The 16,998-nt window shown below is 28.9% G+C and overlaps 1 protein-coding gene across 3 annotated transcripts in view; it reads right to left on the bottom strand.

Annotated features, from left to right (window-relative positions):
- emp (epithelial membrane protein) overlaps positions 1 to 16,998 on the bottom strand; it is a 124,182-nt gene that overhangs the window by 36,147 nt on the left and 71,037 nt on the right. The window contains exon 2 of one of the 3 annotated variants that reach the window (XM_076399495.1): positions 14,590 to 14,820. The exons of the other annotated variants lie outside the window; for them this stretch is intronic. Coding sequence (XP_076255610.1) covers positions 14,590 to 14,647 — 58 coding nt within the window. The 5' untranslated portion in view covers positions 14,648 to 14,820. The remainder of the gene's footprint in view (positions 1 to 14,589; positions 14,821 to 16,998) is intronic. 3 annotated transcript variants of the gene reach the window in all.

The raw sequence follows: 16,998 nt of genomic DNA, 5'->3' as shown, positions 1-16,998 counted from the left end.
CTCATCGTTTGTTACACCTCTGACTACTCTGAGGCAGTTCATTTCTGCTGCTTGTATCTTACTTATATCAATCTTTGACAATACCCACTTTATTACAATTCACAACCAAATGTTAAAATTAGTCTGAGCGCTGCGTTATACACTAATATTTTAGTTTTGCTTGATATTTCCTTTTTAATAATGAATTCTATATTTATAGCGATATACAAACTCTGGGATTCATTTTCACATCCTGGCCTCCATTACTTTTGATTTATACACCCAGATGCCAAAGTGACTTCTTAATTTTACCTTCTATATACATATATATATATATATATATATGTATATATAAATATATATATATATATATATATATATGTGTATATATAAATATATATATATATATATATATATATATATATATACAAAAGTAATAAATAAAGTAGACTAACTTAAATAAAAATTATTCAGAAGAAAGAGCTAGAGGTAACAAATCCAAATTGAGAAAGTTGAGATATAATCAAATATATGAAATTATTGAAATATTGAAAGTAAGAAAAACCGCCAGAAGGAAACTAATGTCAGAATTGAAAAACCTTTTGATTTATATTTCGCCATGAAAAGCGAATTTGTTAACAATATTGATGGATAACCAACATCGGAGATATCGAACAATGAGAAAATGGAAGTATATAAAACACACTTTAGACTAATGCCTTTCGGCTACTGGTCATGTATAATATCCATGACTAAAAAAATAAAAACAAAATCCAATCAGCGGAAACTAAATATATTAGAAAAGTGAGAAGATTAACAAAAATGTCAATATGAAACCATAAGAAGCAGAATACAGAAGACAAACAAATCAGGTTAAGAAAGCCTAAGAAGGTCTAAAAAGAAAATTACCTCAGGACGAATTAAGTAAGCTTCGGAGCAAAGAAGAGATTCAGCACAAAACAGGAAAAAATCTCGATCAAAGCAAGAATAACCAGAAAACGCAAGAAGAAGTAATAGAATGAGCTGAATTCAGCACTTATCATGCACTACTCGGTTTATGTTTGACGTTCTCCTTTTTTATATCATATTTTTACTAATTACAAAATATCTCTACTTATGATATGGTTATCTTTTAGAGATAGATATAATAGGAAGGAGCCTATGTGCAATATGGAGAACTGTGCAATTTGTCTCGATTAGGCATTCCTTGAATTATCTTCTATCACTTCTTGAATATCAATTAGCCCCAATCCTCCGCTTAAATTTAATATAACACCGAATATCCATCAAATGCATGTGGATCTATGTAGCACAATTATTGAAAATTAAACTACTCCCATCAACGCCATCATGAGAAACAGCAACAGACTTTTAAATGGTGTTATGTTCCGTACATAATCAAATACTAAATATATTAACACTTAATATTAACAAAAATAAATAAATAGTTTCCTATAAAATGCATAGCTCCCTTATTGTTAACTTAGGGTCATCTGTACAGGACAAACTAATTAACGTGGCATTAAACTTATCGAGTGATTAACTTCTCTCGAAGAAAACTCTCGTATATGTTGATTCTTGTCAGATTTCATATATTTACTTATATCTAATAGACAATGGCAACAAATGAAGGTAAACATAAATTGAAAATACCCATTACCTGACACTTGCATGTATTTTGATTAGTGATATATATTGGCGAAAATTATTCAATAACAAGTTTTCTGTCGGAAACCATCAAACACTTTTAGAAATTTATAGTGAGACTGCAATGACAGCCTGAAGAACCGAAAAAGTTGCATGAAAGTGAATTGCAAGACTTATTGGACGAAAAGTCATTTCACACTTTCAGATAGCTTAGACGTTGATGAATAAACTATTTTCAGACTTTTACATGTGACGGGAAAAATTTGAAAGGAGGAGAAATGGCTAGCACACAAATTGACTGAACAAATGTGTCTATAATGTAGGGGGACCATCCACCTCGATACCGAAGCATACTATTTATGATCATAAAGCTATTCTTGTAGTAAGATCAAAGTATGACTAGCTACTAAAAGGCCAGCCTGCACAACTCGAATGATAAATTCTGACTCTTCCAGCTTGCTCACGCGTCATCTCTTAATAACATCTTCACATCAATGCAGCATAACTTGAAATATGCCGTATTCCAAATTATTCGAAATGCTGAAAAGGTGTTAAAATGGATCGATGATTGGATCACTATCAATTCATTCTTTCGAAATGTTGCCAGAAAATTGAGAAAACGTAGAACATGATAGAAAGTATTTCTATTAATATATATTGTGCACATTTTTCTTAATACATGCCTTTCTAAAATAAAAAAAAATGATCACCTACCATCAACTAACAATTCTTTACGTCTTATTATTTACTTAAAATGTGAGGATAAACTGAAACAATATTATAGGACTTACACAACGGCATGCTTTCAAATTTGCTAAAAACGAAATCGTTTTCACACGAATTTTTTTTAATACGTTATGCATTTTAATTCCACAGTTCCTATAAGCATAACGACACGCTGTAACATTTTACTTGTCACATCATTATATTCTATAAGTGTAAAATGGCTTTTTCAAAGTAATATTAACGGAATAAAAGTGAAATTACTCAAGCGTACGTAAAATGACTTTGAATATTTTACATCGCCATCAAAAAGAACTTAGTCGCAAAAAGCCCATCCGCATTTCATTTTTATGCTTTCTATTTTGAATATACACTGCTAGACAGATAATATAGTAAATATTTTGTTTGGTTTTTTTCCTAGGTGACATTAAGGGACTGAGACAGTTGTGAAATTAATTACATAACTCTTTATTGCAAATAGAGACCGTATTTTTATACAAACCAATTAATACAAACGACTTTAGGATGAAATCGTGAGACATCATTGTGTTGTTAGTAATTAAAAATATTTCATTAAATAACTAGATTTCTTTACTTACAATCCAAAATGTGCAACAAACCAATGATAAGTTACAAAACAAATATTATCGCAATTTTTGTAGAACAATAACTTTCACGTCCGACTGAACAGACGTTATTTTAATCTCAATATAATTCTCTAACAATGTCAAAGTAAATCCTTAAGTTTAGAAATCAAATAAATTAGCAACACATTTCTTTTATTCAACACTTCTTTTTCTTTATACAAATAATATTATTATATGCCGTTATTTTAATAGATTTATATTTATATTATTTATATTTATATCATTTATTTAGCCCTCGAAGATACAAATTGTTCGTTATATTGGTGACAATAAGTGCAGCTGTGGTAACCTTAATAGCTACTAGTTAAATATTTTGTTGCCATTAAATGTTATTCTGTTTTTTTAAATAATTACCTATTTAAAGTAAAAAGTACTATCAATCATTCAAATCAATTATTCAAGACAACTTTGGATCCAACAAAAGTTGGACGTTATGGCTGTATCTTACGAGGGAAGTTGGATAAGACAATCACTTTCTGCATAGTAACTTTAAATATATGACACACTCAACTGCCAGCCATACACTGTGAGATTTCAAGAAAGCTGCGTCATTTAGTTTCACAATCATTGACAAAAGACAGAATCTCGAATTTTAACAAAAATGTAAAAATTGAAAAAAACAATATCTCCCAAACATAGTAAAAGATTAACAAATACCATAGGGACCTTGCATCATCAATTTCTATGTTTAAAAAATGGTTTACTGAGTTCCATTGTGATAAAAAATCAGGTCGAACGTTCAGGGCAACCAAAAGTGGTCGTCACGCCAGAAATCGTCGATAAAATCTACAGAATGATCTTGTAAGCATATATTATTTTAAAAAATACGTTCTCTAAAACAACGCACGTCTGTACACGTACGTAGTCATCATGGAAAAAATCCATAAATTGGGCTATGAACTACTTCTACATCTTGTCTTATGCCTTGAATGTATACATTCTTCAGATTCAATCTCAACAATTTTCTATTTCTCAACCTGAAAAAATCGCTGGATGGTAAAAGACTTACGTTGACTGAAGAGGTTACCACCGAAACAAAGGTCTATTTTGAGAAAATCTATTACCAGAGGTACCGGACGGCCATTATCAGTTTTTAGGGAAAAACTACATAATGAATATAAATGTATTTATCAAAAGTATTGGTTGTTTGATTCCATACATCTTGCCCATCTTCAGGCAATTTATAAACCATTTATCGAACCATTTTCATCAAAATTGGCGAAATACTGCTCGGCAAGCGCGTATCCCATTGATGCGAAAATTTGATAGTCGGGCGGGGCAAGGTCTGAAGAGTACGGCGGGTGCGATAATATGTCCTATCCAAGTGCTTTCAACTCTTCCTTGACTGGTTTTGCTTTATGAGACGGCGCGTTATCGTATTGTAAATCACTTTACTCTATCTTCGGGCCAATTCTGGGCATTTTTCAATTAACACATGGTTCAAATTGATCATGTCTTGTCAGTAGTGAAGAATACTAACTCTTGCATCAGGTTTCAATAGTTTGTAATACACCACGCCAATCTGGTTCCACTAAACCCGGAATATTGTCTTGCAGCCAAAACGATTTAGGCTTGAAGCCGGTGGAATGGCTTCGCCAGTTGATAACCATGATTTTTGTTCATAAATTCACTTTTTATTGCCCGTCACCATTCAATGTAGAAATGGCACCCAATCATACCTTTGAAGCAGGATTTCACAAACGAATTTTCGATTTTCCATTTGCCTATCATTCAGTTAATGTGACACCCATCTTATAGACTTTCTCTATTGCTCATTATCGTCGCTAATCGTTTCTTGGATCACACTTAACGCTTCTGCAAATTTTTTTTCAGTTTGGGTTGAGTCTTCATCAAATAACTCTTGCAGTTTTGCATCTTCAATCTTTTACGGTCTATCAGAACGATTGCCTTGCACATCGAAATCATCAGTTTTGAATTTTCGAAACCACGCCTCATATGCTTTTAAGCTTACAGCATGTTGACCGTAAGTTTCTACCAGCAAACGATGACTTTCAACGGCTTTTTACTTTTGATTAATTAATAAAAGTAATGCGTGCCGTGCCGCAAATGCATGTTTTCAGTCGCGAAAATTGACATTTTCACAATGTTAAAAATAAATCGATGACGGTGTTAGTTTCGCAAAATATAACATGTATAGCTTTGAAATATGTCAGTAGAATAAAATTACACGTGTATCAAATGATAACTTCGCATTGCATTCTTAAGCCTAACGACAGCCGCTAGAACAACCGGTATTGACTTTCTGGTATACTTCGTATTTGGAAGGAATAAAATAATAAAAACGTTGTACCAAATGTATTGACTTGAAACGAGATTAAGTTGAGAAATAAAAGAACTTTTTGCTGTTTTATTAAAAAAGTGACTGACTTTTCACACTGCTCTCATATAATCAGTAAGGTGAAGCAATTGCGATACAGCATAGAGCACATAAACCAAAGTTGATAAGGTAAGGTGCAAGTACCCCAGTGGAGCTTGCTGAAAGCTGAAAGTATGGTCAAAGAATATACTGATTACGTTTTTATCTTGTTATATTGAAACATTTGCGTCGAATACCACAAGTATTGTTGAAAAAATTTAAGTTACCAAAAATTTAATTTTAACCAAACACTTGCCTACGTTTTAGGATTTGGCGCCATGTTTATTAATGGAAGGAATCTGTTATGATCAATTTTTTAAATGTGGATCTCAAGTACATCTTTACGGATTTATTCGATATAACCGAGCATTAGTCAATCACAATATTCGCCTTATGCAAAAAATTAATAAATTTCGCCATAATAATAAATAACCCATTTGTTTATTTAAAAAAAAAACCAATCGCTATCCTTAGTAATAATCTATGAAGTATTCAAAATAGTTTTCATTTTATATGATGAAAATACTGCCTATTTATTTATAACCTACAATTCAATTTTAATTAATTAAAGTATGTTCATCAAATTATTTTGATACATTTCGCAAACAAAAAAATAGTCGGAAAGAGGTACAAAAAAAATCCTCTAGAATCCAGGTATGACGTTTAGTAATGCCATATTTCATAATTATGAGAGTGGTGCTATAATTATCTAGATCTAAAACCAATACTTCGGGCTTCGAGCTTCGAGTCAGTTTTATAACTGTAATGTTCTGTTCTTTCATTGCAACCTTTATTCTGCTGGGTTAATCTAACTATTTATATCACTTAGTTATTATAGCTATATCACTGCACTAGCCATACTTGTTGCTACTAACATATATTCAAAATCAATAAACCTTATTCCTATTCTTTAGAAATCCATTCCTTGGTGAAACGTATGACTACTTAATATACTTCAATAATTCACTTAATGTATTTAATTAATTGATTCGTTCGTTTTTTTCTTAAGAAAATTAAGAAATTCAGATCATTATTACATATCGCACAGAATAAAATGGAATAAAATATTAATTTAACTAATATACATATTTATTACTTAATGTAAAAATTATAAGGAGAGATCTTAGTATTACATAAAAAATAACATAAAACACAAGTTTATTACACAAGTCATATAAAGGCTTGAGTTAGTTCCTGCAAATACTTCTTTTTATGTTATTACATGTATTTCACATCAATATTATGAAACGTTTCCATAGTCAAAAATCGACATTGGTCTAGTTTTGCTAAGGCAACAATATACTGTTGTAACTCACTTCCTTCACAACTGTTACTGTGCTTTCACTTCGGCAATTTTTATGTCGGTTTACAAACAAATATGAATAAGTTGCAAATTGACATCTGCTAAACTGACAATAATTTTTAATTACAGTTTATATAAATAAACTTCAATCGATATAGAAACAGTATTAATTATCTTTTCACTTTGCAATTTAATAGGTCTCTTCTGGTTCTTGCTTTCTTATATAATCGATCGACACTTGATAGATCCAATGATAGAAAGGAAACGTACCGGCCTTGCTAATAAAAAAATATATTGGTTAACAACAGCTGATTAAATGGCAACGAAATGTAAGCTAGAAAGGTTATATTATAAATGAATAATCCAAAGTTGGGAATACATCAAAAAGTAGCACCAATAGTGACAATTATTGTTAATTTTAATTATTTTTATATCAACTCCCTTTTATTATTTTTATTATTGTTATCATTTTGACAGGCTTGTCAAGAAGACTTAGTAACGAAACAACAAACTACGACCTATTAACACCACTGTATCAGCTCGATTAATATAATATTTTAAAATTATAAACTAAAAAAATTATACACAATAGAGAACAGGGCAATTATAAATATAAAATACAAATTATATTGAATATATCAAGATTAATAGAACACGCACAATATAGTTATTTATTTATGGGTAGAACTACTGCGTGTACAAATGATATAAATCATTGCATCTTTGTTTATCAATGGAGGAGGTTCTCTTTTGAGAAGTAATTCGTGTATCCACTTATAAGAACCTAACTTCAGACGAGCTTCCGATCGTGTCTAGTAATTCCTCTATTATATCCTAATTCGCCTGATCCAGTTTTCATCAATATATATTTATACCAAAGACACCAACACCTTGTGGTTGCCTTCTAATATGACGTAAAGCTCCATCTACATACATGAAACTAAATCAGACCAATTCAATTTCCGGTATTCTTAGCTGTCATTTTAATGAGAAATATCCTGGTACTACAGGTTATTTTATAAGCTAATTTATATTTATATTATTAAATTGTTTGTTGAAGTAATACCATTATTTAATAGAAAAAATTAGCATAAAATAACAAAACATGAATTATTAGTAATATGTTATAATTTTATAATACTAATATATAAATTTCTATCGAACAAAGAGGCATAAAATTTTTGTAATACTACATAATTTACACCCAGAAAGATAATATTAAGAAATTAAAGTGCAGTATCAGAATTGTACATAAATAAAATATCAAAATCTGTTGATCAGGTCTTAGTTGAGATTTGTCGTTTAAGTTTTTATCAAAAATGTTCTACTACGGTCCTCCTACTGTTGCGATAGTCGCGGGTTCGAATCCTACATTGGTATGGTCGTAAATTTATGATAGTGATTATTTAACATGTGTGATTGTCCTTAGGCAAGAGTGAAATATCCGACAGGGAAAATGATCCCAGTCATGCCAGTAACCAGGCTGACTAAGACCGGATGTGTTCTGGGATGATTCTTAAGTTGCTCACTTGCCAGTCGGTGGGCTTAATGTCGGGGACTGTGGTTTGGAGCCCACATTAAATTTTAAGTCCAGTCCATATAAACCCGCGTTGGTAAAAAGGAGTCTTTTAAAAAGAAATTTAAAAATAAATTAAAAATTTCTACGTACGTAGGCAGTCTCAATAACTGAAATATTCTACCTATAAATCAATTACTTTATACATAAATTAATTTTTCCTTGTTAACATTATTTAATTTATTACAATATCTTATATCATATGCTGCTTTAATATATCCTCAGTATATGTCTACTCCAGACTCATATATAAACTGAAAGAAATAAATCATAAAGCTTCAGATCATATCTAATCAATTTATTTCACACATATTTTATCAATTATCTTATTATTACACTATCTTCACTTCTTATCAAATGCATGACAACTCATTCAGCAACATATTCATATTGACTGGTACTAATTTTCTCTATTAAGTAATAAATAATTATATTATCCCAATAAACTAATAAAAATAATGTAATAATAAAATTAATCTAAATATCGAATCGAACTCTTACTCTTATAAACAACAACGCCTAGCACCTCTCGCACTTCTCGCTGAAATTACAGCTAGAAATGCCTAAAATTAGAGACCTAAATGTTGCATTCCCAACTTTCCAGATTAATTGACTATTTCTAGAGGTTTACATAACATGGAAAATATCCACAGGGAGAAAATGGCTATCATATGAATTGACTGAAAATTCCATTTCGAATCATTTCAACCTCACGGTTTCATTACTTGCCAGGATATTTCTATATAAATTATGTACTTTTGTAAGTTATCTGCCTTCGAACTTGTAACCACCTGTAACTACTACAAATATTCTAATCTTGCTAATAATCCAGACACGCATCCCAAGTAGTGATATAACGCTAACGTTATCTATTCTTTCACAACTATTTTATTAGGTTGATATTCTTGTTATTTCCTTTTAGTAATGTCGCAGAGATATTAACGCTCTAGACTTTAAGCGGACTACATTCATAGAAAATTATGATCAACATATATTGCTGCAATACCAACCAAAAATAAAAACAACTCTATTCGAAAACATATAACAATTATTTTAGATCACTTTTTCGTGAGGTTTTTTTTAATATTAACTTCAAATAAAAATAAAAATCAAACTGCGTGAGCGAACTATAGACTTTACAAACATGCATCTGCTCAAATAAACGAATTGCAACTTAATTAAATAACTACAATTTTTACAACCCATTAAAGACTAAGCAATTAAGAAAATTTTATTACGCGTTAAAAGTTTCTTATTTATTTATTATTATATTATTATTATTAACGTTTTTATAAAAAAACACCATAATTTTGTTACGAAGCACTACTAAATTATGGACGATAACGAGGTAAATTATAAATAAAGATGTTTCATGAATAAAGATAATTGACGATGACTAATACCATTTACAAACAGAAAACAAGTAGATATATGGCCACTTTGAACAATATCAATATTTTTATAGGTAATGTAACAGTATTATGACCATCCATGGATGAATTGGTATAAGATATATTAACAAAAACATGTTCCACTATTTTCTACAACTTTTTCGTTAAAATATTCTGGGAACATGTCAATACCATGTTGACGTGATCCAATCATCGATGCGTTTTAGCACCTCAGTATTTCAAAACAGTATGCCAGCCAACCCATGCTGAATAAGCTGAAATCAGAAAGCGCTATGTCTCGTGAATACTCTGAGTATGACAGAGCTTCCCATCTGAGCTGTGGTAGTGGATCCTTTATAATAACTCTTTTAACTTCTGGTCTAGCATTGTTATGCAAGAGGATGAATTTTCGCCTATTACTGGCTATTAGTATTTTTGCAACATTATTCAATTCGTTCAAATGAAGTCGATAGACATCTGTAGTAACAATTTCATTTACCACCAAGGCACACCATCACAATTGATACCACAATATGCATAATAAGACTTTATAGGCATGAATATTTCATTTCGATGTCGATGTGAGTGGCTCTCCAGGATTATCGCATGACTTGTTCCACTAAAGATTATTGTAGTAAATCTACCTTTGATCGCATTAATCGCTAATTAAACGGCAAAAATAATGATATCGAATGCAATTTTGGACGTCCTAACTAACACTAAATAGGAAACTGTTAATTTACTTTTATATTGAACAATACTAAAAACCATCGAATTTAATGACTAGGTAAAGTTCCTTAACAGTTATTTGCATTGATTGATACTTCGCATTTTCACCAACAGATTGCTCCTATCAACTATTATGTTACGTATTCTTAAGAAGCAGGATTTTTCCTTCATCATGGACAATTTTCCCTTTCCATTACTACACTTGCACACATATGGTTGAATCACCAAGCAGTGTAACTATTGGTTTAAGTACATCTGCAACCTACTATAAAATTCCCTCTCACCTAACTTTAAAAACATCATATTTCATTATCTATTTCTTCTATCCATTTTATTAATACTCTATTTTTACAGTTCCAAAATTATAATATCATCGAATTGTCAAATCGAGAACAATACAAAAATAAATAACAATTGTTAATATGATTTGCATTCTAAACATTTTAATACAACTTCCTAAATATAACAAAATGTATATTATAAGGTAACTGTTTAAACATAATACATAGCATTACAATAATTAGTCATATATTGATAAAGTAATAACACATGATATTTTAACTATATTATCTAGCCTATTATAGTAACTATTGTTTTTAAGTAATATGACTTGACTATAACTTTATTTTACTATCAAATGTCTGCTGATACGTTGATATTCATCTATACCAACCGTTACGTAAGCCACACGGTTAATAATAAATTCAGTGAAATTACTAATCAAATTATTTTCAATGCACGAAAACCGAACCTGTTGGACGTTTCGTTCTATTAAGATTCAAAAAACGTCAACATTGTGGCTGGTGTTTAATGTATCGCCTTGAAACTGACCAGCTAGTTCAATTAAAACGTTTACAGAGACGTTTGGCAGCAAGGTTGCTTGACTCAAAATGATATGCTGTGCATTTTTAATGTTTTTTTTAACACTGAAATACTATATACAAGGTAAAAGTTCTAAAAATGAAAATGCTTTGAACTCTAGAAAAATGTCTTCAAAATCGCGATACTCCGTTAAAGTTGTTTAATCTATTGTATATTAATGCATGGTAAGTAAAATAGAAGTTTTTTTGTGATATTCTTAATTATGAATAGGTCTATAGATATATAACCATTTTCAAAAAAAGGATGTTTTTTAGTTGTATAGACTATAGACTTTAAAAAAGGAACATAACAAAAATAAATTATTCAAATAGATAGTTAAATAGATTCAATAGGATAGAAACTTCTCCACAAGTATTTTGGATATAGAGATACAATTTCCGACCACTTATTATGTGGCCCACTGCTCCATATTTATGTGGCTCACTCAATATAGGCTGAAAAATCATATTCTTTAAAATACTCCAATTTTGTTTAGCTGTAGCTATTTAACCAAATATTGGTAAACATTTTTTTTTTCGTTAATTTAACTGGATTTTATAAATTAGCAACCAAGATCTAGCAACATATATAGATGATCACATAGGTAGATGGACATACATCTAATTCTTTTGAACGTTAGTGGATGGACGTATTCGAGTCTCTATAACTGCAAACCTACTTTAAGCAAAAATAGTACAGCTGATTTGCAGCAGGGTAGATCTAAAAAATATTATAGCCATATATTTTACGAGCATATTGCTAAATTTTAAACAAAATTCTCACATAATTTTTTAAAACTTTTTATTTTTATTGTTGAAAACTAAACTAGTAATATCATGTTATTACATTCAATAAACCCACTAATAACAGTAATAACATCTCGTTTTCAAAGAAAAGCACGTATACTAGTATTTCAATTTTAATTGTTTATTGAAATTATATATATATATATATATATATATATATATATATATATATATATATATATATATATTAGAAATTACTTCGAAAAGCTTTTTAAAAGAATCTAGCAAGCAAATTAAGTTAATTTCATGTTAATTAATTTCATTGATCTGATCAAGGACTATAAAAATTTTATAAAAATATTTATTAAACTATTTTAGTTTCATTATATAGACAAAACTAGGCCAAAAATGTATCATCAAAGTCTGAAATATTTAATATTATAACTATAATTAATTCAAAGCAGGATATGTGAGAAAGTTCGCAACCAATATGCTGTTGCCACTAACGACGATACTGCGCATCTGGTTTGATCTCAAATAGCGTTACTTAATCCATGTATGTTTTTAAATAGCTAAATATTGTGTCCCTAAAGCTGTTCTCCAAAAAATCAATTTCATCAGAGAAGTTTCTGAGAAAGTGGTATATTTTCAGGACAAGAATTTTTCATTCTAAAAACTTCTAATTCTAAAAGTTCTAAAATTACTGTAATATACGTCTAATGTAACATTTTTTCAGACTTATCTTCGGCTAAGAATTCTGAATTTAATGAAATATTAAAAAATTATATCTTACAGAACCAAGACTGTAATTATGATTATATCTCCGTTCATAGAACAGCAAAGTAAAGTTTCGGTAAAGAAGAGTTCGAGAAAGCCTAATTTTTCCAATTTCAGATTATATCTGAAATAGCACATAGTTCTGTTTACTACTTGAGTCGTAGATGCATGCCACTTCCTTCTACTGTGTTATTATATATTCTAAGTACTTGAAAATCCCACTTAAGTAACAATATTTTATATACAATATAGTATTAAAAAATCTGCATCAGAATACTCGACTATTTCTGTATAAACAGATTCAATTAATACGTTTTTGTAGATTATAAGGTATTCTGTTTCATAGTTCAATATTAAATTAATTTTATAGACCAATCAATTATAATTATAAATTAGTTCATTTAATCCCTCTAAACCTAAAATCGCCGAAAAAGAGATTTATTTAAAGTATTTTCGATATTTTCACCAATTCCCGTAATCTAATACTATAAAAATGTCATATTAAATCAAAAATAAAATATTTTAATTAAACAGTATACCTAATAGCGTAATAAAGATAAAATCGAAATATGAGCAACAATATAACAAGTTACAAAATTAATATTCCTAATACATTTATAATAACAAAATCCTTTCAAAATTTAATGAGCAAACCGAATAAATATGATTTCTATATATACTAAATATCACAAAACACATAGTAATTTAAGTTCAGTTCATTTAAAGTTTTATTTGAATTTAATATATCTTACACTTTTTCATTTGCCATGATAGTATGCTAATATATTAATATTTATAATTTATAACGGACATTTGTTTGTTTTGAGCATACAACACAAACATGACGTTATTTTTTAACATTCTTTGTTTATACAATACATTAGATTGTTCATTGCCCAACCCAAGGATGACTGCTTAGAGAATGTATGTGAATTCAATATGCAGATGTAACTTATATTTGATAAAACCAATATTCTAGACATATATATGCGGAAAAATAACATTTACTTTAATTGAATAAAATATATTTATTATTTAAAGAACGAATAAAGATTGAGTGTTACTTTCATTATCGAACATCGACATCGCTACATACAATATCATCAGAAACCTGGCGTCTTTCAATAGAAGATAATATACATTAAAATATTATATTTGAAATGGGATCCTGAAGTCGCTAAAATTAATATATAATCAATCAATAATGAACTATTAATAATAAAAAAAATTAATATTTTTGAATATATTTTGCAACCATAATTTTATTAAACCGGACTAAAGAAAACTTGCTACAATCTTATGATCATTTAATAATAACATTTTAGCCTATGCAAAACAACAACTAAACATTAGAATATTTTATGTCAATTAAAATTATAACTAACTATTTAAGAATATCAAAATTAGTCGGTTATTAAACGCTTAATTACTATACCATTAAAAAATAAATATGTTTTCAATAAAATAATCATGTTACATATAATTTAATCAATACCGTATAAAAACATTATTTAAAAAAACCGTTAAAACCCAACGGCTATTTTTGTTAGGAGATGTCCAGCGTCATTCAAAACCAATAATGACATCCTTGAATCTCAATTAGAATATAATTATATTTGCGACATTGTTTTAATATCGGATATTTCAACAACATTTTTTTTTATTTAAAATATATAAATATCATATTAATATAATGCTTACAATTTATAAAAAATATATCTGAATGTTCATTCGCATCTTCAAGTAAGGCAAAGTTAATTTAAAAATTATAACCAACTTACTTTAATCCATAAAATAAATTCGGGCAAAAACTTAACTATGTAAGATACTTACACCACTTTCTTAAAAAAGCACTGGACAGTTTAGCACACAATTTCTCCCGGCCTTTCATTTTTACGTAGATTCAATTCAATAGAAGCAGTAACAGGAAAAAAGGTAACTAATTCGCGAATTAGATATTTCTCCTGGACACTGAACTTGTGGTTACACTGTCACTTTTACTTTTTACACTATACAAGCAGCATATTATATTCTTTATATCCTTCGTAAATCTGCTCTTCAAAACTGAAAAATAATTTAAAATGGTCAGTACGCGAATATGTAATGCAAACATGTCCTCATTCATGCTATTTGTTTCATACAGATCAGATACGGAACATTTAAATAAAAAACAAAGGTTTGTAATATCTAAAAGACAATGGAATAGATTTAGTGATATATTAAACAATAAGTTGCTTATTGATTTGCTATCTATATTTCTAATATAAATATAAATTTAGTTAGGCTCTAAAATGCCAATTGATTCATGCAATAAGTTAGGTTAAACAAATATGTTTAAACTTATTGCGCGCTTTGCCATCTATGTAATTTAACAGGCTAAACATTAATTATATTAATTTTTAAGGCTAAACATTAATAGTATCTAGTAATTGATAGAAAAATAGTATCACTATTGACAGAGCCCATTTCGGTATTTAAAACTATTCAAATAAAATTAAGAAAGGTATATTATTAAGAGCAAAATTATTATAAGAGTAAAATTATTATTACTAAGTTAATTGTGATTCCATTTGCTTGTCAGCAATAACTGACTTTTATAGAGCTCAGAAGATGTTGAAAAGAGGAAAATACATTATTATCAAATCCAAGATTTATTTTAAGAGCAAAAATCGTTTTACAACAAGAAATATGATTATGATGATATGAAAATGATTGGGAAATAATATATTTATCTAAGTTAGAAGTTTTAATGAGTGACATGATAAGTTCGTCACTTGAATTATAATTAATTATACACTAGCAAATAAAATATATTGAATTTAACAAAATTAAAAGGAATAGATAATTCTATCAGAATTAATATTATATGAACAATGAAGGATGTAAAATATTGTCAATAAGATGCCCTCATAACAGTAGACAATAACCAGAGAAATATTTGTTTCATAAATAGCACCTATAGAATTTTTTTTAATTCTCATGTTTCTAGCAACACGCCAATATCGTGTTGAAATAACAATGTTGGTTTGGCAGAAATCCGATCTCTCCTCGACTAACCCACAATCTTCAACGATTGGGATTATTGTAGTATATCCAGTTTTCAACAATACTCACAATATGCTACAGAAAGACATATTTTTCTCTGACAAGCAATGAAACCACGACACAGGGGCGATTCGGAATGACATTTTCAGTGAATTCGTATGGTAGCCATTTTCCTTCCTTTTGGACTTCCTTTTGGAACTCCTGGAAATAGTTTAAAATAAAAATTGCCACTTGAAATCACAATCGTTGAAACCAAGACCGACAATTGTGTAATGACAAAGCAGCATCGCTATATGTTTCTAAAAGCTTCTTCATTTCACGACGCAGATTTATACAAATTAAACAACAAAAGTAAGGAAAGTCCAAAATGTAGTTTTGAAAGGACTATGATTAAAGTCCGTATACATGGCATAACTCAATAAACAAAACTAAATAAAAACTGTTGTTTTATTTATAGAAATACCAAAAGAATCTAATTTAATACCTAAGTTAGATTGTTGTTTACAATTATCCATCATATTTTCCCTAACAGAATTCCGTGATAAAGACGCATACAAGCACCTAATAGAAATATTTGCTAAATAATAATCATAACTGAAAACACAATATAACTTTGGAGTTTGTATTGAAGTAATTATAGAAAACAAAGTAATATAATAAAGTTTTTAACTTTATTATTGAACATAAAAAGTTTATTTGAAGACCAATATCAAAACTTACTTGAGTAATCTTAAGCATTTTATTTATATCCAAACCTATATTGTATTTCATCATTATTTGTTTCTAAATATTAGTCTTTCTAAATATTTTTTTCTAAAGTTTTCGAAAATATTAATATATAATATTTTTAAGTTTGAACAAATATTCGTGATATTTAGAAATATAATTTCAAACATGATAATTTAACAGTGCACAAATGACCTGTACAAAAAACGGTTTAAAAGAGAATGACATAAATTTGCCATATTATAATGCAGTGTCAAGCGCAAAAACATTTTTAATAACAACAAGAAAGAAAAAACAAAATTGCGACATTTCCTCGATCTCGAGATTTTAATTTATTTTAGAAACCAAACAAAATCACGTACAGTTTCAACATTTTTCAGTGTCATTCACTTTAATGGCTATTAAACATCCAAAACAATTAAAATACCCTATAAACTATATATTTAAAGGTCAAACAAATGAAATTTGGTA

The sequence above is a fragment of the Rhynchophorus ferrugineus genome, unplaced genomic scaffold (genome assembly GCF_030347505.1).
Source record: "Rhynchophorus ferrugineus isolate W39M unplaced genomic scaffold, kcgeb_rfMv2 rfM3, whole genome shotgun sequence".
Taxonomy (NCBI): Eukaryota; Metazoa; Arthropoda; class Insecta; order Coleoptera; family Curculionidae; genus Rhynchophorus; species Rhynchophorus ferrugineus.
The sequence above is the reverse complement of the archived record's forward strand: the minus strand, read 5'-3'. Positions and strand labels throughout refer to the sequence as shown.